The sequence below is a fragment of the Mastomys coucha genome, unplaced genomic scaffold (genome assembly GCF_008632895.1).
Source record: "Mastomys coucha isolate ucsf_1 unplaced genomic scaffold, UCSF_Mcou_1 pScaffold7, whole genome shotgun sequence".
In the NCBI taxonomy this organism is placed as follows: domain Eukaryota; kingdom Metazoa; phylum Chordata; class Mammalia; order Rodentia; family Muridae; genus Mastomys; species Mastomys coucha.
This window is the reverse complement of record NW_022196913.1, coordinates 35,027,706-35,052,744: the sequence shown is the minus strand read 5'-3', so window position 1 is coordinate 35,052,744 and position 25,039 is coordinate 35,027,706. Positions and strand designations below refer to the sequence as shown.

The 25,039-nt window shown below is 39.1% G+C and overlaps 1 protein-coding gene across 3 annotated transcripts in view; it reads left to right on the top strand.

The window, feature by feature from the left end:
• Positions 1-25,039, top strand: part of Exoc2 (exocyst complex component 2) — a 164,324-nt gene that overhangs the window by 94,813 nt on the left and 44,472 nt on the right. For all 3 annotated transcript variants that reach the window (XM_031359066.1, XM_031359067.1, XM_031359068.1), the window contains exons 14-22: positions 10,244-10,309; positions 10,451-10,608; positions 11,009-11,130; positions 12,566-12,627; positions 14,990-15,070; positions 15,484-15,543; positions 16,200-16,261; positions 18,879-18,945; positions 21,916-22,032. In XM_031359066.1, coding sequence (XP_031214926.1) covers positions 10,244-10,309; positions 10,451-10,608; positions 11,009-11,130; positions 12,566-12,627; positions 14,990-15,070; positions 15,484-15,543; positions 16,200-16,261; positions 18,879-18,945; positions 21,916-22,032 — 795 coding nt within the window. The remainder of the gene's footprint in view (positions 1-10,243; positions 10,310-10,450; positions 10,609-11,008; positions 11,131-12,565; positions 12,628-14,989; positions 15,071-15,483; positions 15,544-16,199; positions 16,262-18,878; positions 18,946-21,915; positions 22,033-25,039) is intronic.

Genomic DNA, 25,039 nt, shown 5'->3' with positions numbered 1-25,039 from the left:
ACTCAGAAATCCGTCTGCCTCTGCCTCCCAAGTGCTGGGATTAAAGGCATGTGCCACCACTGCCTGGCTGAGACTTAGTTTTCTTATCTGTAAACATAGAATAGCAAGTTTCTTTTGCTCCACAGTGGTTCTAAGGGTTACATCTAAAGAGAGGTCAAGGAAGTTGATTTAAAGATTCAGAATCTAGTGGAATGTTGACCAGGCCAAATTGTGCAGATGTTTAATGTAAAACCACGCAATGCTAGACAAGGAGGAGCACCCGCCCTGGGGCTTAGATCTGAGTTTCCCAGTGGGAAGAACTTAGTAGTCACATAAGTTCTCCAGCCCCTGTCTTTGAATGGGTGTTTTATAAATCATTATACTTTCAGATTTAGCATTACTGAGGATATTTTTAATATAATATTTTCAATTTATTCTTTGAGAATATCACGTATGCATACAATGTATTTTGGTCCTATCCACACCCTTTCCTCTTCTAACTCTGGTTACCCACAAAATTCCTCTTCCCAGCTTCATCAAGTATCACTGATTTTCTCCCACCATCACCCATAGAGCCCATTGAGTGATACCTATCCACATGGGGGTGGCACATCCACTAGGATCAGTTACAACTTTCCAGGGACATACCCCCAAAGAAAACTAGTTTCTCTTCCTCACTAACAACATCTGCCAATAGCTCCTTAGCTAGGGTTAAGGCCTTGTGAGTCATATCCTCTCTTGACTGAATTTCAAGGGCTTGGTTTTGTATAGTCTTGGTCAGGTAACCACAGCTGCTGTGAGCTCACTAGAGCAGCAGACATAGCATGTCCAGAAGACATTTCACAGCACTCTTCCTGTCCTCTGACTCTTAGTTCATTCTGCATCTTCTTCTGCAGGCATCCCACTTAAGGCTGAGCATCAGTCACTTATTCCTAGCACTTTGACCAATTATGAGTCTCTCTTACTGCAGCATGAATCTTTCTGGTAAGGTTGAGAGAAGTATAGTTACTGGCCTGTTTTCCTGAGCAATTGAATTTGTATTCAGAAAAGACTTTACCTATGGTTTTATCTTGAAGTGTGCTCCCTACCTCCTCTGGCAATTTAATTGTCTTATGATGAGATCCTTGAGCTATTTGGTGTTGAGTTTTGTGCATGTGAGCTATAAAGGTCTAGTTTCATCTACATGTAAACATTGAATTTTCTCAGTGCTGTTTTTTGAGGTGCTATCCTTTCTCCAATGTGTATTTTGTTATCTTTGTCAAAAAATCAAGTGGCTGTAGGTCTGCAGGTTTATGTCTAGGTCATATTATTTTCCATTGGCCTATGTGTCTAGGTTTTTGTTGTTGTTTCCTTGGTGCTAGTACTGTGCTGTTATAGCCGTGGCTCTGCAGTATAGTTTGAAATCAGGTGTGTTGATGCCGCCAGTTGTATTATTTGTGCCCAGGATTGCTTTGGCTCTCTGGGAACATTTTTACTATCTTAAAATTCAAATTCCGTATGAATTTTAAGATTTTGTTTTCCTATTGAATAAAATATGTCACTGAAATTTTTATGACTTTTAACAGAAAGGGATGCTGGATTTTGTCAAGTCTTTTCTGGGTCTATCAAGATGACCATGTGATTTCTGTCCTTGAGACTATTAATGTAATTTGTAGCATTGGTTGATTTATGCATATTTAATAATCCTAGACCTCTGGAGTAAAGTCAACTTATTCATGATAAATAATTTTTAAATATGTTCTTGAATTGATTGTGGGTTTATATTCCTCAGGGAAATGGATCTATAATTTTTGTTTTTTTCTTTTATCTTTGTTTGGTTTGACTGTAAGGATAAGATCAGGTTGGTTAGAAGAATATGGTAATGTACTTTTCTATTATGGGATAGTGTGAGAAGCATTAGTTGTTACCCTCATGGTGTGGTATAGATCTTTTAAGTTATTTCATCTTGATTTAATTTTGGTATTTTTGTTTGTTTGTTTTTGTTTTTTAGGTATGCAACAGATACCACTAAAATTCAGAAAATTGATATGTATTACCAAAAAACAATACTAACTTGGGGGTATCAGATGAGTGATAACTATTTGTTTCCTAGCCTCATTTGCCTGGAATATGTGCCTCCATCCTTTATCTGAAGGTACTATCTATCTTTTGAAGGGAGATACATTTGTTGGAGCCAGTAAATTAATGATCCTTGCTTTTTGATTCAGTGTACTAGCTTGTGCCTTTTGATGGGGAATTAATTGAGACCATCAGCATTCTGAATTTTGATTGAAGATGTGTACTGATTTCTGCCATCTTGTTGGTGTTGTAATATTTTGTTTCTTTTTTTCTTCTCTTGCTTAATTGTAGTTTTAGCGTGGCTTATTCCTTCCTGTGGCCTTGTGAATGAACTCGTTTTTCTCTTCCATCTGAAGTATGCTTTCAAATATCTTCTCTAAAGCCAGTTATGATAGGTTCCTTTATTGTATATTGTAGTCTGGGTAGACATTGTTATCTAAGCCATCTTGGCTTTTAAGATTTCAAACCAGCAGGGAAGTGGTGGCACACATCATTAATCCCAGCACTTGCTAGGCAGAGAAGGCAGATTTCTGAGTTCGAGACCAGCCTGGTCTATAGAGTTCCAGGACAGCCAGGGCTATACAGAGAAATCCTGTCTCAAAAAATAAAAAACAAACAAACAAAAAAAGATTTCAAACCAATAGTCTACTGTTGTTCTCATGGGCTGATTTCCCATATGACCTGGTGTTTCTCTCTTGTTGTTTTCAATATACGTTTTTGTTGTTCTGTATATTTAGTGCTCTTATTATGATCTGATGTGCTGAAGTTCTTTCCTGGTCATGTTCATGTGGTATCCTAATGCTTCCTTATGTCCAGAGAGGCATCTCTTTCTAACTCTGGGAGTTGTGTTCTATGTTTTTAGAACAAGATTTTCCTCCTTTATGCTCATTATCTTTAAGGTTGATTTGGTTCAGTGTCAAGAGTGTATTCTGATGCCCATTAGTACTTTCTTCTTATTTGTCTTGTCCTTGTTGGATTGTTCAAGCTCCTCCACTTGGCCTTCAACCCCAGATACTCTCTTCTCTCCTTCCCTGATTTGCTTTATTATGGAGACTACAGATTTTTTAAATTGAATTTAATAGCTATTGTTTGTCTTTCAACATTTAAGTAGCTTTTCTCTTTGTTGAATTCCTCCTTTGTATCTTTTTTCACCTTCTGTATTTATTTTCCAGCTATTTGCTTGTGTGGTTTTGTTGTTGTTGTTGTTGTTGTTGTTTTGTTTTTTGTTTTTGTTTTTTTTTAACATACCTGAATTCATTGTTTTGAGTTCTCTGTCTGAGATTTCATTTAACTTACTCTCACTAGAAGACATTATGTAGGGTTAATAATTTTTAGAGATGATATATTATCTTGTCTTCTATTTCTTTTGTTCCTCCATTGAGATTCATGCATCTGGTGGTATTTTGCTTTATATTTTTAATTTTATCAGCTATTGAAGTATTTGTAAAGTTCAAGTAGGACTCAGTTATAGTTGAATTGAGTGTGTAGTTTAGAAAATGATTCCTTAGTCTAGGAGTTGATGGTGTCTGATGTAAACGCTATATTATTCCTTGAGTATATTATTAACTGGAAGAGCAGCTACATCTACTTGCTATTACCACTGTGCAAATGTCATATTAGCCAGTTAATAACAGTGACACCTTTGATGTCAGTTGCTCCTGGAGGATATACAACCAAGCATAGGATAGAGTAGACTTGGATTTTAGTTAATAGGATTAGGAGTGGGAGAGAAGTAGAGTTGATAAGGGTAAGAATTGACGATTAGATCAACTTTAAAAATTGAAGTAGGTAAAGTATCTAGGAGGTGAAAATTGGTATACTGTACAATCAGTAAAAAGATGAGAGGGTAAGTATGAAAGGAAGAAGAAAGATAGAGGGATGAGTGAATCCTGTGTGATGTGGCTGAAGAGTCTAATGAGTGCCTTAGATTGCTAAGTAGAAAAAATAAATAGCAGCCCCAAGACCTAACTGAGCAATATACAAGCCAAAGCAAACCCTCAAGACATGTGCAATCAAGAGTGTACTAGAATGTACACAGTAAAAAGAGAACTTATGGAGCACAGCTGCTGTGAGGTCAAAGGTGACCTCAGTCCTCAGGCTCTAGCAGGTCTCTTGAGCCTCTGCACTCTGCAGACTCAGTGGTCTTAGGACTCTGGTGTGTCAAGGAGGGGAGTCTCAGCTTTATACTTCCTTTGGAGCTCTGCATTCTACTTTGGCCTCTTCTGGTCCTGTAGGTCTTGTGTATGTGAAGAATTGCACTTCCCTTGTAGTTTTTCACATTTACCAAGTACCTTAATCACAGTATGCATCTGTCCCTAATTATGAGAGTGTGGAAATTATGTGCACTCAAAAGAAATGCACTTTGAATTTTGGTCACTGGGCTGGTGAAAAGTGGCATTGTCATCTCTTCATGTGTAGATCTTGAGAAGAAACAACTGATACTCTGTAGTAGCCATGTTTGTAAGTTTATATGCACTCCAGTGGCAGCGTGTAGTCTAAAATGCAGTAGGCACAGAGTTTGATCCTTACTGTCATAGCCTCCATTAGAATTATTGCCATATTTGAAATGACATTGGCCTGGCACATATAGGTGTAAGCAAGATTTAGTAGCAGTGGATTGATGAACTTCTGCAGTAGCACAAAAGGATGTCAAGGCAGAGGAATGGATATGAAAATGAGTCCCGCAGAAAATGGGCTATAAGTGCCATGTTAATTATTTCCACCCAAGTGGGTTTTTCTGGTCATTTTGAGCCTGCCGGCCTGTTTGTGTTTGTTTGTTTGTTTGTTTGTTTGTTTGTTTCAAGACAGGATTTTTCTGTGTAGTGCTGTGTAGACCAGACTGGCCTTGCACTCAGCGAGATCCACCGGCTTGAGTACTGGGATTAAAGGTGTGCACCACCACCACCTGGATAGATCATTTCTTATAGGTGGCAAATCCCAAATGCAGAGTACTTGCTTCATTTCTTTCTAGAGTCATAAAATTGACAAATACTTTTGATCTTTCCTATCTCAGTTAAAAGAGAATATACTTCTTTATAGATCCTACAGAGATAAAGTAAATACATAAATATTTAATTATAGAAAAAACTCTGCATGTTTTTAGAGCATTTATTGTATTGAAAAGCTTAAAAGCCACCCCTGGAAAGTTGCAAGAAGTAGAAGAATTAGAATATGTACTCATTCAGTCAGTCTATGAGTGAATCAAGAGAGTTCATTAAATGGACATAGAAAGGAGATCTGGCACATTAGATCATTGATATAAGAGAGCTTTAAACACTGTTCACTTTAAACGGCCTTTTATTTCTAAATTGTAGAACTGTCTTGTTAAGAGCTCACTTGTTACAAGTTTCTAACTGTTTAAACAATAGTCACGTCTTTAAACTATTTGGGCCCATGTGAATCAGAACAGTGAGATCTGCCGTTGGTTGGGCTCACCACAAACTAGTTTTGGTCTGATTGTGCAGGAAAGAACTGAGGATTTAGTTAACGAAATGGTTAATAATACTGCCTCACCTGTAGGTGTGCTTCAAACATAGTATATTTTAAAGTATCAAGTAATTCTTATACATTAGGAATCAGCATTTTAAAAGTTCCAGAGTTTACGGCACATTTAAAAGTTATTAAAAGTTGAAAAAGTTTGATTTTCTTTTAAGTAGGGCAGACCTTATGAACCTTCTGTATTCTATATTGGGGTTGCTCAGGTGTGTAATATCAAAACCATCAGAAACAGATATCTCAGCTATCTGTTCTCCATTTTATTGACATTGGATCTCCAGAAAAGAGGTCCACCAGGCTTTTTAGAATAGTGTGGCATAGCATGGCATATCATGGCATAGCATGACATAACATGGCATAGCATGGCATAACATGGCATAGCATGGCATAACATGACATAACCTGGCATGGCATTGCAAAAGCACACAACATAAGCATATGCTTAGCATAGCATGCTCTGCCCTGGTAGGTGGCCAGTCTGTCACAACAAGACTTGATTTATATCTAGGTGATTTGGGAAGGCATTGAAATCAGCACAGATTGAAGGTAAAGATGCTTTTGAAAGCATGTTCAGAACAGTATCCTAACCACAGTGTGCCAGGTACTGACATACACACATATATGTACGTGCTATACATGTACACACACATAGTGCACATGTACACATCCATCCTAAAATACTCAGATGCCATGTAAATAAAACAGTGACTGAGATCAACTTTACTATCTTCCCCTGTTGAAGAGATCAAATAAAAGTTAATTATTAAAAACTCATCCTAATTCTATGAATGTGTATCAAAGGAACAAAGCTAGGCTTCTAATGAAAGTGGTCAGTAATGGGATGGAAGGAAGAGGAACTCAGAACATAATCTCTCACCTAATCCTTCATATACAGTAAGTAGACAAAGGAGCTTACAGAATACACATGTCACCAAAGGGAGGTTCCAAGGAGAGCCCTGGCATGCACAGGTCCTAGCAGGCTGGAGTGTCAGTGGATTGGGGTAAGGCTGGAGGCACAGTGGGTCAGCTGCCCTTTGGAGAGAATCATGGGAGGAAACCATAGGTCTGTGTGTGCAGGAAGAATAGGAATGGGAGAGGTGTTGTCAGTGGAGGTGAGGAGAAAGTAGTGGGTATAGTTTGTATTCAAAGGTGGTGTGCGGGTCTTGCTGGTGAATCATAGGGAGAGATCAAAGCAAGTATTCAGATATGACAATGAAACATGCCTATATCTAAGCAGGTGCTGTTCACAAAGTCTCTTGAAGGAAGCCTGCCATGTTTCTGGCTTTTAGTGTACTGTAATTTAAGATCCATGAGTCTCAGAGGATTTGAGCTGCAGATACCCATAAGGGGGATAGTATTTGAAACTAAAGGCAAAATTAGTGGGAGGTAATAGAAGAGAAAAATATGTCCCAAACTAAGACCAGACAATTGGTAGCTAGCATTCAGAAGGCTGCTGTGTCTCACTTTATGAGCTGAGCAAAGCAGAAGGCAGAGCAATAGAGAGCTCTGTGGTTTGTCTGGGTGGGAGGGAGAAACTGTTTGGTGTGGTACTTTCCTGGCTCTGGCAGCATCTCACCTGGGCACATGGCCTGCATACTTACAACATTCAGGCTAATCCTGCTTACTACACTTAATACACTTTGGTATTTTATATAATAGTATATAAAAGTATTTCTCATGTATGTTAAAAACAAAAAAGATGATGCATCTTGAGCAAAGAATTTGGACTGACATAAGGCAATGAACTTAGGAGTTAGCTTTTTCAGTGATTATGATGTAAACTTTTAATTTACATTTTTAAGTTTCAAAGCAAAAGTATATTTTAACAAAGAAGAGTGACAAAAGCTTCACAGCTTAGTATGAAACTTTAAGACATGTAAGTTAAAGGGTATGTGCTATGTGTATGTTTGATACTAGTTCTTAATCAGCACAGCAGCCTAACCCTTCTTGTACTCATTCATGTCAGTGATGTCCATTGGATAAACCAGCTCCATAGCTCTAACGTGTGTGCTGTCTGTTTACATAGAGAAAGTGTGACTTTTATCCTCACATTGACTTAAGGTGATATTGTAATCATTTATGATGTGTCTCCTCTTAACTTGAAAGGTTCTTTGACATGCCTTTAAACTAAGTCAGTAGTACCTGAAAAATTTAAACTTAAGAGATACATTTTATATTATGTCAATGAAGTATTAGAGTTTGTTATACAGTGCTTAATTTTGTTTTGCTTTTTTTTTCACAAGAACTGAAAAGTGAATTTTATAAAATGACCACAGAACATCCAATACCCACAGGATTTTAATTAATAATTACTATCAAAAGTCAATGATACTAAATATTTATTAGCACAAAACAATATAAATAACAGATACTCTCAAGCTTGGCAAGTGCATGGTGGCTGGAAACATTGTAAACTAAAGGTCAAAGTCAAAGACAAAGAAAAGACATTTTGGTATATTATCCTTTTTAATTGAAGTATATGCAAACGCTTTGCTTTGACTGTTTTTAAAGAATGAAGTATGCCAGGCGGTGGTGGCGCACACCTTTAATCCCAGCACTTGGGAGGCAGAGGCAGGTGGATTTCTGACTTCGAGGCCAGTCTGGTCTACAGAGTGAGTTCCAGGACAGCCAGGGCTACACAGAGAAACCCTGTCTTGAAAAGCAAAAAAAAAAAAAAAAAAAAAAAAGAATGAAGTATGCAGGTATGAAATAATGAAAATAGAACTGTGTTTGTTCCCAAGAGTAACAACCTAAACCTGATATTATAACTTGGGTTGAAAACTAATGTAAAACATCTGAGTCCATTGATGGTAACAAGATGATAACAAAACGTCAGCATGATCAGGTAACATGCTATGATTCTTTACATTCCTGCTCTGAATGAAACTGCTCCTATTTGATGTGCAAGGTATTTGTTATTGCTTCTGTTAATTGCTTCAGTTTTATGATCTATCATTCAGCACTCAGCCTTAGAGTTCTGCTTCATCTTCAAGGACTGTGATTTATATAATTCTTCAGTATCTGACAGTGACAGGAAACTTATTGCCTCTTAATCTGCACTGGTAGATGATATCTGTAAAGGATTTTTATATCAGGACAATAGTTCTCAATTGTAACTATGAGATTTTCTGAAATATTTTCTGACATCCCGTTTCCTAGTATGTCAGTGAGAGTACTGAGAGTACTAAGTCCCAAAGACTGCAATTCTCCTCTGTTTTGCTTCTTTATCTGAAAAGGTCATAAGCTTGTCCTTTTAGGGCATTTCCATATAGTAGTATTTGGTTGTCAGAACATTTGTTAAAAAGAAGCTAGCAGAAGTCCAGTTGAATAGATTTCTCTTAACTATGAAAACAGTCTCTAGTACATTACATTAAGTAAAGAAAAACATAGGCTTTATGAATAAATAGAAATAAATAATTCTATAATAATAGAATGTATTCACTTCTAAGATACAATGTGAAGAAGACAATGATTTATAAATAAAAATAAAGGGACAAATGTAGTGCTTGTGTTTATGATAAATATTTACCAGTTTCCTTCGGCACAGATGTTGTGTGCACTCCATTAGCTCAGAGTTTACTCTCCTTTTGTTCCTGTGCCAGATAGTGAGATATGTTGGGAAGAATGCCATCCTGGGCACGATGCACTGTGTGGTTCAATTGCATGGAGTGTTGATGGGAAATGGCACACCTAATACACCTACAAAATTTGTAGTCTCAACTTGATTCTTAGGTTTGTGCCTAGATTTGTACCAAAACTTAGAAAGACAAAGGCTAACTTCTTTTTGAAGGCTGACTTCTTTTGGAATAAGAAAGGGGTTTTTTCCACAAGAAACTCAAGATAAAGGAAGACCAAAGTGTGGATACTTTGTTCCTTCTTAAAAGGGGGAACAAAATACCCATGGAAGGAGTTGTAGAGACAAACTATGGAGCAGAGACTAAAGGAAGGACAACCCAGAGACTGCTTTACCTGGGAGTCCTTCCCATAGTCAATCATCAAATCCAGACACTATTGTGGAAACCAACAAGTGCTGGATGTCAGGAGCCTGCTATAGCTGTCTCCTGAGAGGCTCTGACAGTACCTGACTAATACAGAAGTAGAGGTTCACAGCCATCCATTGGCCTGAGTACAGGGTCCCCAATGAAGGAGCTAGAGAAAGGACCAAAGGAGCTGAAGGGTTTGCAGCCCCTTAGGATGAACAACAATATGAACTACCTAGCACCCTCAGAGCTCCCAGGGACTAAACTACCAACCAAAGAGTACATATGGTGGAACTAATGGCTTCAGTGGCATATATATAGCAGAGGATGGCCAAGTCCGTCATCAATGGGAGGAGAGGCCCTTGGCCCTGTGAAGGTTCTATGCCCCAGTGTAGGAGAATGCCAGGGCCAGTAAGCAGGAGAGGATGGGGTGGTGAGCTGGGTGGAGGGGAGGAGGGAACAGGGGTTTGTTTTTGTTTTTGTTTTTTATTTTATTTTAATTTTTTTTTTTTTTATTATTTTGGAGGGGAACCTGGAAAAGGAGATATTGTGTGGCATGTAAGTAAAGAAAACATCTAATAAAAAAAAAAGAAAGTTTTTTTTTTCTTTCTGGTTATGTCTTAGCATTTCATTTAATCAGGTTAAATCTCATGTCTTCATGTATGGATGCTAAAGCATTTCTTAAGTTATTTCTAAAAGAGAGCTAATATTTTTACTTTTCAATTTCTTAGACTGCTGAGAAGTCAGGCCAGATTGAAAGATCAAAGAATGTGAGGCAGAGACAAAACGATTTCAAGGTGAGTGAGGGGTGAGAATCCTGACTTCTCAGAGCACTTTCTCTCCTGGCATTATTGAAGACTTTACAGTCAAGATACTTTCTTATCATTTAGGACAAGCTCTACTAGGATCATAATGCAGGTTTGCTTTTCATTTTCTAGAAAATGATTCAAGAAGTAATGCACTCCCTGGTGAAGCTGATCCGGGGAGCCCTGCTCCCATTCAGCCTCCGAGAAGGGGATGGGAGGCAGTATGGCGGCTGGGAGGTGCAGGCAGAGCTCTCAGGGCAGTGGCTCGCACACGTTATCCAGACCATAAGGCAAGTGTGGACACATGCTCATTGAAGGGGCTCAGTGGCTTTACATATATTTGTTTGCTGCAGTGATTTTTAAAACAGTTAACACCCCAAAGTAAGCTATGCTGCTTAACATGTCAGTGAGTTCATCTTCTGTCTCTCTGTCCTGATGCTTCTGTTTCTCACTTATGATCTAGCCAGGCAGTTCTGAAGCATTTCTGGTGTATGTGCTGGATGAGAGTGTTGTACTGTACATGCACCCATCTGTTGCAGAGACCCTGTATACTCAGTCCCTGCTGTGTTCTCTGCTTCCCTCCTAATGCTGTCACTTATAAGCTCCATGAGGTATACGTACAGGATAGTCCAGGCAAGGGAGGGCTGCTTGGATCCCTGTTTTCTTATTTGTGTTTTATTTGTTCACCAGGCTGACATATGAATCACTGACCGCCCTGGAGATTCCCAATGACATGTTACAGATTATCCAGGACCTAATTTTGGATCTCCGTATACGTTGCATAATGGTGACATTGCAGCATACAGCTGAAGGTATCTTAGTTTTACTGGACAAAGTTACTTGAGCCGGCTTCCTTCCAGCTTCCAAAGCCTTGAAAATAAGAGAAAACTAGTGTTAGAGAAATTTGCACCTATTTATTCATTTCTAGCTATAGAATAGATTTTTTTTCTTTTTTTTTTAAAGGTATCTTCTCAAAATAATTTAATTAAGATTTAAGGCATTGCAGAAATGAAGGTAGATGCACTTGAAACTAGGAATAAAAGAATACTTAAAAGAATACTTAAGTACTTAAAAGAAAATTTATTAAAATATAATAAATTTTAAATAGAAACTCCTGGATATAAAAGTTTATGTAAAATATGGTCCTAGTTTAAAAGCATGTGGATATTTTCTAAGTTAATTTTAAAATTCACATGAAATCAGAATACCATTAGCAGTGTTTCTATGAATATTAGAAATTATACATGCTTTTCTTTATATTTCCAGAATTTTCTATATAGAGCCACTGTCTTGGTTAGGGTGTTATTGCTATGAAGAAACACTGTGACCAGAGTACTTCTCATAAAGGAAAACATTTAATTAGGTCTGGCTTACAGTTTCAGAGGTTTAGTCCATTATCATGGTGGGAAGCATGGCAGCATGCAGGTAGACATGGTGATGGAGAAGAAGCAAAGAGTTCTACATCTTGATCTGTAGGCAGCAGGAAGTGAACTGAGCTGCTAGGCTTAGAACTTATGAGACCTCAAAGATGTTACCCAGTAACCCACTTCCTCCAACAGAGCCACACCTACTCCAACAAGGCCACACCTCCTAATAGTACCACTCCTTATGAGCCTATGGGGCCCATTTTCTTTCAAACCACTACATCCTCCAAAAATTATTTTTTTATAAGTGACCTTTAAAGTATTAAGTATTTTTAAAAAACCAAGAACATTGTTATAAACAGCATAGGGCCGGTATCATCTGCCACCAGGATTCTAAGTGGGGAGAGCTTTGTGTCACAAAGAGAATGCAATGCAGGTAAGAAGCTAAAAAATTCCTCCCACCTGCACCTGAGCAAGCCTGTCCTGCTAAAAAGTTTAGGTAAGCATCACGCCAAGTGAGAGGTAGCCACCATTCAGGAATGAGAGGGAGGGTTCAACACTGACTCTAAGCTATTCCAAACTCAGAGCAGGAATCCTGGAGGGCTCATTTTGCACATTACTAGCTAGCACTGTTGCAGAGAATACTGAGTAAGTAATCACTGCTGTAAGGTATCTTTTCTCCTGGTAGTGTATCACATGAACATTTTGTTAGAAAATGTGAAAAAAGCATAACTAAGTCCTCAGATCTACCAATATGGTTTTATCTCTGTACTCACAAACGTATGGAAAAATCATTAAAAGCTACAAACCCAGTTTTTGTCTGTGTTGAAGTTCAGTGAGATAATTGTAATAGAAAGTATTTGGGTCCTTGTTTTCCATGTAGAAATAAAGAGATTGGCTGAAAAAGAAGATTGGATTGTTGATAATGAAGGACTGACTTCACTAGTAAGTTGGAATTCTTTTTTATTAGTCATTAGTGTTTATTAATAGAATAAATGTTTTTATGTTAATAATGATTATATTTGTTTTATAATATATTATAGTTTCTAGAAATTATAAAATAATCTTAAAATAGCCTTTCCCGGAATCAGTTTTACTTACTGCTGGATCACAAGCATCTAAATGAGTGAAAAAGTGGCTTCGTTTAGTGATGTGGCCTGTAGCACTTTAGTTTGCATGGCTTTTTAATTAGAGCGTGCTTATTTCCACACCACTTAGTCTTTTCTGTCTCTAAAGCTAAAACCAAGCAAGACAAGAAGCACAAGCTGATATGTTTAGTCTAGAAACATCCTCCCCCCACCCGCATAGTGGGTTTAGAATTTCAAGTACCTTTGAAAATACATATTATAATTTTTCATGTTTTATTGCCTGTTTGAGGGGTGCTCCTAACAGTCTGATGGGGACTGAGTCACTGCTGAAACACAGAGATAGCTTGTCATGCAGCCAGCCAGGATCACTGTCTGCCTTTGTGACTCTTTGCTCAGGTCTCTGTGTGGCTCTACTGGTGGTTCCATTGAACAACTTACTCCGTCAGGAAGAAAACAAAGCAATCTCTGAGCTGCCATAGCCATTTTCTTAAGAGGCTGCTGGCCAGAAGGTGTCCCTGTGCCCCAGGAAAAAAGCTGCTCAGCAGCCTATCTGGCTACTGCCAGTTTCTTTCATGTCCTCCTTTGCAAAGGAGAGACAATAAATTGCAGGGGGTGGAACTTCCCCCACAAGAGTAGAGTGGCTTTGCCCCACAAGTTATAAGCCATTGGTAAGCCGGGGGCAAGAGACCACACAGTGTCTTCTTTTCCTGACACCCCTGCATAGGCTCCAGGTAGACTTACTTTGGAAGCTATAGCTGGTTGTCCTCTGAAGGTCAGGGCTTTGCTCCAGGTCAATTAAATGGTTTCAAGTGTACTTTACACTTAGAAAAGACTGGCCTACTTGCAGTGTCATGTAAGAAATGAGCTGGGGAAGTTCACTGTTTTTATTAAATCAGTTATTCTATATAGAGAGGTACATATAATACTTAGCTCGTCACTCTTTGAGATATATAGAAGGCTATAAAATATTTTTATATTGATTATATGTTGAAGTCATTTAAATATTCTAGTTCCATTTTTGTTGTTGTGTTAAAATACACTGACCAAAAGTAGCTTAGGGAAAGTAAGGGATTTTTTTGCTTACAGGTCCAGGCCACAGTCCATCCTTGAGGGAAGTCAAGGAAAGGACTACAGGCTGTTCCACACAATATTGCCTTCAGTCAAGGAACTCACTTCACAGCCAGTAAAGTAAAGTAGGAACTGTGGAAAAGGTTGTTGATAACTGGAAGTAGACTTTTATTCTCATTAGCTTTCTTGTATAGTTTGGAACAGCTTGTCTGGGATGGTGTTGCCCACAGCGGGCAGTGCCCTCCTATATCAATTAACAAGACAACCCTCTACAAACATCCACAGGCTGATCTGAATATTAGGGAAACATGGTCCTAGGCTGTTTATAAAATGCATAGGGTTAAAAAGAACTAAATCCAGTGGGTAATGTGAACAAACAACTGAAGTAGTGCATCTGGAGTCAGCCAAGACATCCTCTAGTCACATGCAGGTGAAGAAGGAAGCTGTCCTGGTGGGCTTGATGCAGATGGCCCTTGTTGCTGTTCATCACAGAACTTTGTCAAGAGGAAAGGAGGGCTGAGACTTGGAGCACAAGTCTGCATCCCAGCTCTGCACACTTCAGCCCACTGTGTGTGCACTTCGAGCCTCTGAAGGGAACAGACTAAAATGATTCTGTAAATACATGCCCTCAACAGTTACCAGAGCCCCACCCCACCCCTGGAGACTGCTTCTCCCTTCATGGAAACCATGCTGGCCATTCAAGGTCCTTCCTTGTGGCCATAGGTTCCTGTGTTTCCAGCCCCAAATTGTGCTATGCTCATATCTCTCCTCCTGTTCTCAGGGACTTTGACTAGAGAAGCGCCTTGGGGTATCTTTGTTTAGATATATTTGTGAGTTTTATTTTTTTGACTTAATATATGTAGAAAATGATTACCATGACTTAATTTACTTTACGGATCTTGTACCTCCTCTAGATGGTTGTTATAACAGTACAAGGGGTGACCTGCCTAGAAAATTGAGCTTATGACTAATATACATGCAATGTAGTCCTCAAGTGTGAACGAACACCTTATATTTACTCCTTGTCAGTGAGCATATCTTTATTCTTTTCTATCCATCCTGGGACTTGACCTTTCGGCATATTCAGCTCCATAAATACTTCTATTTAGCCAGTGCTGTCTGTGTTTGAAGATCTTGTTCTTTTTTTTCAGCCATGTCAGTTTGAACAGAGCATCATTCACTCCCTACAGTCATTGAAGGGTGTTATCGATTGCAAACCTGGAGAAGCCAGCGTGAGTTTCTGTTCCCTTCCACCTGCTTTATAAGATCTTAAGAAATTCCCTACCTGGGACTAGCAATAGAGTCATCCCTGTTCTATCTTACTAATTGCATTCATTTAGTTACCTACATAGACATGTTGAGTTCAGGTTACAGGGCAGGCTGACCAGGTAAAATGTGAGTCCAGCAGCTATAAGCAGACCAGGGTCTTTGTAGACTGATTGAATTACTGACTTGGATACTGTCAGCCAACTGGGGATCAGAACCACCATAGGTAGACAGCCACCTAAGGCTAGCCCTTTCAGAGCAATGATGCCAGCGTGGTTTTCTGTGGTTTACCTTTTATATTTAACTTGTCAAGTAAAATGTTTTGTCATCTCAGCAAAATCAAAACATTTTTCTTTTAAATCTGAATCCTCCTTCATAGGTCTTTCAACAGCCTAAAACGCAGGAGGAGGTTTGCCAATTATGCATCAATATCATGCAGGTAAGTGCAAACAGTGATGTAGGCTCTGAAGCCATGCATTGATTTATCACTCACCTTGGTAATGTTTACTTCACTACTAAATATGGGTTCTTTTACAGTCTCCTCTGGATATGTAAGAGTTTTAGAGTAAGATGGCTACAAGTGAAGCTTAATGTAGGGTTAGTTCTGTTGTTGTTTTAGTAGTACCTGTGTGTGTCATTTCTACTGTGTTCTCCTGCCTGTGCCCTCATGGTACTTTGTATTCAGTTTCTTTAGATTACAGAGTAAATTAAATGAAAATCGGTTGCTTGTAATTCATCTAGAGTTGTAAAGTAGTTTAACTGGGATGAGTGCTTTGTAGGTACCTAAGTGAAGTTGAGCATTTGTGTGAGTAAAAAAGAAAAGAAAAAATGTCTTTCTCCTAAAATATATTCATGAGCATAGTAATGATTGAAGCAAGGTGCTGTTAATATTTTGTCACTTTTGTAGTTAGACATTGATGGGGTATATATTTCTACCACATAGCATGTGTATTCACTTGCGCACATATACACATTGTTCTTAGACACACCTCTCCCCTAGACAGTTCTGCTTTAATTTATATAAAATTGTTTTAATATTCAAATAGGTTGATATCTGAAATTTTATATCACTGAAACTTGCTGTTTTTAACCCAGGTTTTTATATACTGCCTGGAACAACTGAGCACCAAGCCTGATGCAGACATAGATACTACTCAGTAAGTAAAAATGGAATTAATCTCGTTGATGCATTTAAGAGTAATAAAATATAAGCATACATTTCATACTGAGGTCGGGTCTCACAGGAAGCCTAGGTTGGTGTGAACTTATTATATACTTGTTTGCCCTCTCTCTGTGGTCCCCAGCCTTCTGAGTCTTCCTGACTTTTGATGGATCTGTAGTTCTCTCCCAACAATCTATTTAGCCAGTTGTATGGAACAGCGACACATAGTATTGTTGTCCTCATTTTTATGACATGCCGTTGTCTGGTGGATACTGGGTCTGTGAATCTCCTGTGTGCTGTCTTGCTGGATGATCCTTGGCATGTAAAACTCTTGTGCACCTGAGATTCCTGCTTTAACACAATATCAGACTAAAATGTTTGAAACTAGTTGGCGATTTAAGAATCTTTTCTGTTTTCTGATATTAACTTTTGCTCTTCAGTATATTAAACTGTCACCTCCAGTGACCAAATACGTTTTTTTTAATTTGTATGTATGTGCTCATGCCCAGTGTACTTGCGTGCATGTGTGTGGTGTGTGTGTGTGTGTGTGTGTGTGTGTGTGTGTGTGTGTGTGTGTGTGTGTGAGTGTGTGTGTGTGTGTGTGTGTGTGTGTGAGAGAGAGAGAGAGAGAGAGAGAGAGTACCTGTAGGCACTTTGGAGACAGAAGTAGATGATGGGTATTCTCAGATATTCCTCTGCCATATTGAGGCAGGGTCTTTGACTTGAACCCAGAGCTCATTGACTCAGTCTGTCGAGCCAGCCCATTTCAACCATCTATGTATTTAAAAGAGTCCAGGTGAGGTATCATACCTACCTGGTATTTGACTCTGCTCCTCATAATTGGGTACAAGCACTGAACCCACACTTGTTCCCCCTACTCCACATTTTAATGCTTATAGGTCTTTTTTCTTTATTATTTTTTTATTTACATTTCAGTCATTGTCCCTCACTCAGTCCCCCCCCCACAGTTCCTCATCCCATTCCTCCTCCCCACCTTGTCTCTGAGAGGGTGCTCTCCCCGCCCCTCCATGCTTTCCCCTTTCCTGGGGCCTCAAGGCTCTCCAGGATTAAATTTGTCTTCTCCCACTGAAGCCTGACCAGGCAGACCTCTGCTATATTTGTGCCAGGGGCCTAGACCTAGCCTGTGTATGCTCCTGATTGGTAGCTCAGTCTCTGGGAGATCCCTGGGGTCTGGCTTAGTGGATACTACTGGTCTTCCTATGGGGTTGCCCTCCTATTCAGCTTCTTCAATTCTTCCACTAATTCAACCATAGAAGTCCCTGACTTCAGTCCAATGGTTGGGTGTAAGTATCTGCTTCTGTCTCTGTCAGCTGCTGGTAGGGCCTCTCAGAGAACAGCCATGCCAGGCTCCTGTTTGTAAGCACATCATAGCATCAGTAATAGTGTCAGGCCTTGGTCCTCCCATGAAATGGATCCCAAGTTGAGCCAGTCATTGGACCACTTTTCTTTCAGTCTCTTCTTTATTTTTGTCCCTGTAGTTCTTTTAGATAGGAACAGTTCTGGTCAGAAATTTTGACTGTGGGTTAGTAACCCTGTCCCTCCGCTTGAAGACCTGCCCATCTATTGGAGGTAGATTCTTCGAGTTCCCTCATTTTGGCTAAAGTCACCTCCTTAGAGTCTCTCACCTCCTGGGTCTCTGGTACTTTCTAGAGGGTGCCTCCCCCAACCCCATCCAATGTTGCTTATCTCCATTCATTCTCTTAGCCCCCTGGGCTTCTCTTCTGTCCTCCCCCTCACCTACCTAACCTTGTTCCTCATTTCCAGGCCTTCTTTGACTTGACTTTTTGAATAAGACTCATTATTCCAACAGAATACTGTGTTACTGTTCACAGCCTTGATCTCATTGGTTAAATCAATCTTTTCTTGTTACTTTGTTAATATTCCTGTTTCATACATTGCTGGATTCTAAGGTGTATTGCAGCATTTCTGAACTTTATCTTCTGCTGTGTTTATTCAAAATACTTTATATCAGTTAATGCTATTTTAATTACTATTTGTTTATATTTCAACCCTTTCCAGATTGGTATCTTTTTATTTTATTTCTACTTGTTTCTATTTTAATGTATTATTTGCTATTTCATCATGTTAGACTTAAATATGAATTCAAGTCAGTCAAGTTAATGAAAAATTCTGTTAAGATGTTACTTATGATTGTGTTAAATCAGTAAATTAATGGCTTAGTTAGTCTGCTCTCCCCTTCGATCTTGTTATGTTGTTGATTGCTTTTGAGTTATCAACTAATTTCTTAGCTCACCTATAAGTACATAACTCTGAAAGTGGGTTTCAAATCTTTCCCTGGAAATTCTGGTAGGCAAAACCTTTTTAATTATATGAGTATTATTTGATATTTTGGCATTAAGTAACTTATTTTTAAACTTAATGCAGTCAGTTGAGTATTGAGAATGTTCCCAAACAAGTTTTATGTAGCTCAGAATAAAAGGTAGTCCTTAGTGCTCCTTTATGATATTAATAATTAAATACAAAGAAAATCTACAGAAAGTTGTACAGCCATTTCCATCAAAACATTTGGAGTCATTGTAGTTTTGAGTCAGTTTTGATTGTGACTGTTCTCTTGCCTCTTCTGCATTTAGTCTTTCTGTTGATGTTTCTTCTCCCGATTTGTTTGGAAGCATCCATGAAGACTTCAGTTTGACTTCAGTAAGTAAAATGCCAAGCACAGAGAGTAAAGTGCATCATGTTAAAGGGGGTGCTGTGGTAATCAGCGTAACTCACTTGAGCCAGGAGCATCATCCCATGTTAAGATGGCGACTATGGCCACTGTAATGTACTATATTAGGTGGATAAAGGTTTCTATGTAATTAACACTGAGAAAATCTTTAGCTGGACTTACATAAACAGACCCAATACACCACCTACATCCTGAGTGTTAAAAGGTGCCTTGGCTGTTTCCTAGTGGTGCAGAGTTGCCCAGATGGACTGGCAGGGGAAGCAGAAGAGATGACATTTCCTTCCTGTCATTTGCCCTGTCAGCCTGACAAACTCACTTTTCTCTGCTTTTTTTCCTACAAGTGCCCTCTTTTATTTGAACATAGGTTATATGACAAAGCCAAAACCAAATCCCTATAAGCAATCAGGTTCTCAATTGAGGTTCATCTTCCCAGATAACTCTAGCTTGTATTAAACAAAAACAAAACAAAACAATAATAACAACAAAAACAGTAAGAACAAGTGGCAAGAGCTAAGGGAAACCATGAAGTGGATTGAAACAGCTACTCCATGTGAATCTAGGAAGAAAGTGAGGTAGAAGAGATGGAGCTGAAGGAAGGAGCTTTTGAAACTCAGACCTTACCAGCCACCCGTCCCAACTATGCTTTTGTTTTCTTGGTCTCTTAGAAGGAGCCTTATTCATGCACAGTGACCTTCCTGATACTTGTTCCCTTTGCAGTTCCCAGCAAACACTGTGTAACCCATCAGCCATGTCCCAGCTGATTTGTGTGTACCCTGACTTAGAGTTAGAGAGGAGAGAAAGGTGGTTCCATGTGACCCATCTCCCATGAAGTGCGGAGGTGCACCAGGTTGTCAGCCATCTCCCAGGGTTTTCACTTTCACTCCTCACAGCATCTTACCTGTCCACTCACTTCCCAAGATATGTTCATTGGTTTCCAAAATTTCTGCCTGTGTTCTTCCCTAGTGGAGGGATCTCATCAGATTTGACTTGTCTTCTGAGAGTGATCCTCTCAGGGTTGTACTATCCAGAAAGAAATGGATAACATTGAATAGCATTCCTCACTGATTTGGCAAGAAGATCTAGATTTCAAGTCAAAAGACTTTTTATTCACAGTCTCAAGGGCTCATTGCTGGTGCTGACTAGGAGTACAGAGAAGTACTAGGTAAGGCTCATTCCTTCATATACAGGAACTATTATGGTCAAATGTACGTTTCTATATGAGGTACAAACAAACATCAGGTTAACCATCTAAGCTTAAGAATTAGATTGTTGTTATTCTGTTTTCTTCCCACTTTGATTTCATGTGATGTTTTATATAACATATACAAGCAAAATGAACTTGCTGAGAGTTAGTCTTAAGATTACTGAAGTAGTTCTTCTCACTTTGAAGAGGTTTCATAAATGTTGTAATGGGGAAACCAAGTCAAGACAACTGGGGAACAGGGCAGGAAAGACTTGCACATTCAATCTACTAGAATGGAAGTTTTAATCCTAAATGAAAGACTAGTAAAGGACAGACTTGAAGCCAGTTGAGACATTTGAGGGGTTCAGCATGTTTGGAGTGAGTACTGCAAAGTCATTTACTTCATGCACCATAAGAAGAATGTGTTATGATACAACAAAAGATAGCAGAAGGGAAGATGGCCACACCATGCCAAACTAGCTTATTGTCTGTCGTTCTGCCATGTTTTCACTTTGTAAAAATAATGTCATATACAGTATGACTTCCTCTGGCCTTTTTAATATTCCATTTCCTATCTTAAAGTTATTTCAGGGCCACTAGCAGCAAGCAGCCTTTTGTTTTTCTGGTTATTTAATGGTGCTCTAGGCTTTTATGTATGTCTGTTGATGACAGAAACTAACAGTAAGTAGACTGCATTGTGCTGGAAACAATGATAGGAAATTGTAATGAAGAAGTGAGAAGATGTATAATTACCAGAAGATAGATTTGCTTGGTTATTGACTTTAGAGACTCTAGTTCATCCTTTAGTCCCCATGCCTCAAAGAGCAGGAACCTCTGTGTTTTTGCATTTTCTTCCCTGGAGTACTTGACTGTAAGTTACTCTGATTCTGCACAGAAAGGGTAACCAAATGTGGGTGAGAACTGTTCCTGGAAAGTGGTTTTGCCTTAGTTTTAGTCAAGGATCTCCACTGAAGGCCCTGGATGAGTCACCATTCCAGAGAATGCCTCCCACCTATAGGAGCACAGTGGGGCTGCCCTGAAGTGAGCCACCGCAGCACCAGAGCAGTGGCCATTCCTAGAATTTTATTTACAGATAGAGTTCTTCTGAACTGTAAAAGCCACTGTATTCATTAGACTGCAATTATAGTCTAATAATTTTGTAAGGAATTGTTTAGGTGGACAGAGCCCTGAAGAATGTAACAACAGGAGGTATTCTTCCCCTCCCCCTGTCTTGTGGGGAGGCTGGGATAGACATGGGATGAAACTGGGCCTCAGGACACTGGGCCAAGGAAGGAACAAGGAGCCCTTCAGAGAGATAGTATGGCATTAAGATGTTCTCTCAAGTTGTGGAAGATTCATAAACCATTTTCTAATAGTTCCTACACTTTATGTAGTTATTTATAATATCAACTTGTATGGCCTTGGTGTACATAAAATGTTAAATGAAACATTTGACTCTTTTCTTTGGAGGATATTGGATGTAGAACCCAGAACCTTGAGCATTCCAGAGAAGGATTCACTGTTGAGCTTCTACCCCAGACCCCTGTTTAAATCCTCAGTGTAAATGTAGTAATAATTAGTGGAATTACATTATGTTTCTCTGTGTGTTAATTTTAGGAAATAAACAGAAAAGAAAATCAAGGCATTGAATATTGATGTTAAAGGGCAGAAGCCTATCATTATACTTAATACATGATCAGGGTTATCTCTTGAATTCACCAAGTACTAAATTTGTTATGGTCTGTTTGAATTATAGGAGCAGAGGCTTTTGATAGTCCTGAGCAATTGCTGCTATTTAGAACGTCACACCTTCCTAAACATAGCAGAACATTTTGAAAAACACAACTTTCAGGGAATAGAAAAAATAACACAGGTAAGTGCTTTGTAGTCAGGAGGCAAGACCAGCACTTTACCACATTATTGTCTCAGCACCTCTTGCCTCCCCCTACCTTAGCTCCCCGGGCCCCACGCCCACTCTTTTTACCCTACCTATCTGAGAATGATTTCCTTCCTCACTTTAAATTGTTAATGGAACACTGCTTTTCTCTGGAGCAAAGCTTTCTCATGGTTAAACTGGTTTACTTAACCCTGTTCAAAAAGTCTGTTCCAAAAGTCAGGCAAGACAATCAGGAGAAAAAAATCAAACTTAAATCTTTAAGAATCCTCCCCATTTGACTCCTGATGGATTAAGCTTTGAGGCACTGCTAAGAGCAGCCCTGGTCCTAACTGCAAGGGATCACTCTGCTGATCCCACCTCTTCCTCATGTCTTCTCTTAATGACTGCAGCCCTTCCTTTGCTAGTTTGCTTAAGCACATCCTGTTCTCTAGCTGCTGGCCCTTTCTTCCTTCCTTTCTCCCTTCTTCCCTCCCTTCTTCCCTCCCTTCCTCCCTTCCTTCCTTCCTTCCTCCCTCCCTCCCTCCCTCCCTCCCTTCCTTCCTTCCTTCCTTCCTTCCTGACTTAACTAGAACTTTTGCTTGCTTTGTGCTCCGCCTGCTGGATGTAGGTAAAAATGTGCATGTACATGCTGATCAGCGGAGCTACTTTTGTGCTTTAGAATGTTCGCTGTCTTTTTTATAGTTTTTCAAATAAGCAGAAAGGGGGGGGGGGAGAAGTTCCTTGTTGCTAAAGGTTGGCTAGTTCCTGAGCAAAGTTTATCAGATTTCTAGGTAAAACTGAGCCACTGTCTAATGCCAGCACACTTTTCTCAGTGAAGAAAAGAAGAAAGATAATCATCTTGTTAATCATATAATCAGAGTTTACTCTCAGTGGACGATCTACTTTTTATAAATGATGCTTCCAGTTCATAAACGAGCTTGGGTTTTTTTTTTTTTTTTTGTAAATGAAAATGTCAGAGTGGGTGGCTCTGTCTTGTTTTCCTGCCTTTCGAAAAGATTAATCATCCTGCTGATAAATGTTGTGACTTGAGGCTTTGAGGTCAAATGTCTAGTTTATTTCCAGAAAGTTTTCATGTTCATAATTACAAGATCTGTGCAAGGGAGAGGCGGTGCTTTGTTTTTATTCAATAAAATAGTAGCGTGATTGCATGTACATATGAAGAGCTGTTTCGTCAGACATGTGACATCACTAAGAATGCATATGAAGGAAGCAAGGCTTGACTTTTCTCAAGTTTTTGTGAAGTAATAAGCAGAAATTATGTTGCTTCACTTTATAGTATTAAGAAGCAAAATGAAACTAATATAAAGGAAGGTTTTTGATCTGTTTTCCAGTCTTTGTCTGAATCACAGAGAAAGATAATATGAAGACCTGGTGAAAGCTCAGAATAAGCAGTAGGCTTTTTGACCATTCAGCAGTATGCATTTTAAAAAATTATTACTTGAGTGTCTTGAAATTATTCAGTTGTGGCTGCAATGAATAGAGTAAAGCAATGTGGACCGCAGTACACCTGCTTGCTGTACTATGTGCTATGTGCCAAAGCTCTTATTTTCATGGTGTCAAGCAAGTAAAACCCACTTGCTCTGAAGAAAAAATAGGTTACTCATAGCCTTTATTTTTCACCATTCATGATATACTCAAGGAAATGAAACTAATTGATTAATGTGTGTCATTTTAATCTTGTGTGAGTGGTGATTCATTAGATAAGAATATCCAAGTGCTCTTACCTGGTAAGGTTCCACCATAAAGCAGGCCCCTTAAGGGACTCACAGGCCTCAGTAACTTCCGGGTCACAGGCAGCAAGTACTGTGTGCCTAGAAAGTTCTACCTACTCATCCATTTCTTTGTTGTATTTATTAAAGACCTAATTACACACACACACACACACACACACACACACACACACACACTTTTTAATTGATTTTTAATTGATTCTTTGTGAGTTTCATATCACACTCTCCAGTCCTACTCACCTCCCCATCACAGCATATCTGCCCTTCGCTCTTGCAATCTACATTCCAAAATAAAAAGATGCACACAAACAAAAACAAAGCATAGGAAACTATCTCATCATGGAGTGATGAAAATGTCACAATGTGTCCCATAATATATTGCTTCTGTCCACACACCTTCACTTACAAATGTTCATTGCGATGACCTAACTATATTTTTGAAAAGGACAAATAAAAATCAAAATTATCTTTAATGTACTAGACAAAGTATTTATTTAATAAGATAGAATACTTCTGACTTGTCCTGTCACTCCCACCCCATAGCAAACCTAGACCTGTTCCTAATCGTTCCCTATACACACACAGTGGATCCATATCACATTCCTACTCCACACTGATAAGTTCTTCTCACTGACTTCACATGGGACCCCAAGATTTGTAAGCTCCTTGTAATAAATAGCCATGTTGCTTTGGGGAACATGATCATTGTGTTTTGATCTTCATTTCCCAGCATAATTCTTAATTGTAAAATATCCATTTGTATACTTTAATTTGCATGCCTTTTCTTTTGGAAAATGACTGCTTTTACATTTTATTGCTTGTGTTGTAGAAGAGTTGTTTCCCTTTCTTACAACTCTGAAATAGTTTCAGATACCAGTTTGTAGGCCGTGAGGTTCTTTCTAATATCCTTCAGATGGGTGCAAAGGGTCAAATCAAGCTACATATGTGTGGGGGCCTAGGTCCAGCCCATGTATAGTCTTTAAGAACCTCAAGGGTACAGGTTAGTTGACTCTGTTTGTCTTTTTGTGGAGTTCCTATCCCCTTCTCAGCCTGCAGTCCTTCCCCCAACTCTTCCGTAAGATTCCCCGAGCTCCATCCAATGTTTAGTTGTGGTCCTCTGCATCTGTTCTGGTCAACTGCTGAGTGGAGCCTCTCAGAGGACAGTTATGCTAGGCTCCTGTCTGCAAGCATAGCAGAGCATCATTAATAGTGTCAGGGATGGGTGCTTGCCCATGGGATGGATCTCAAGTTGG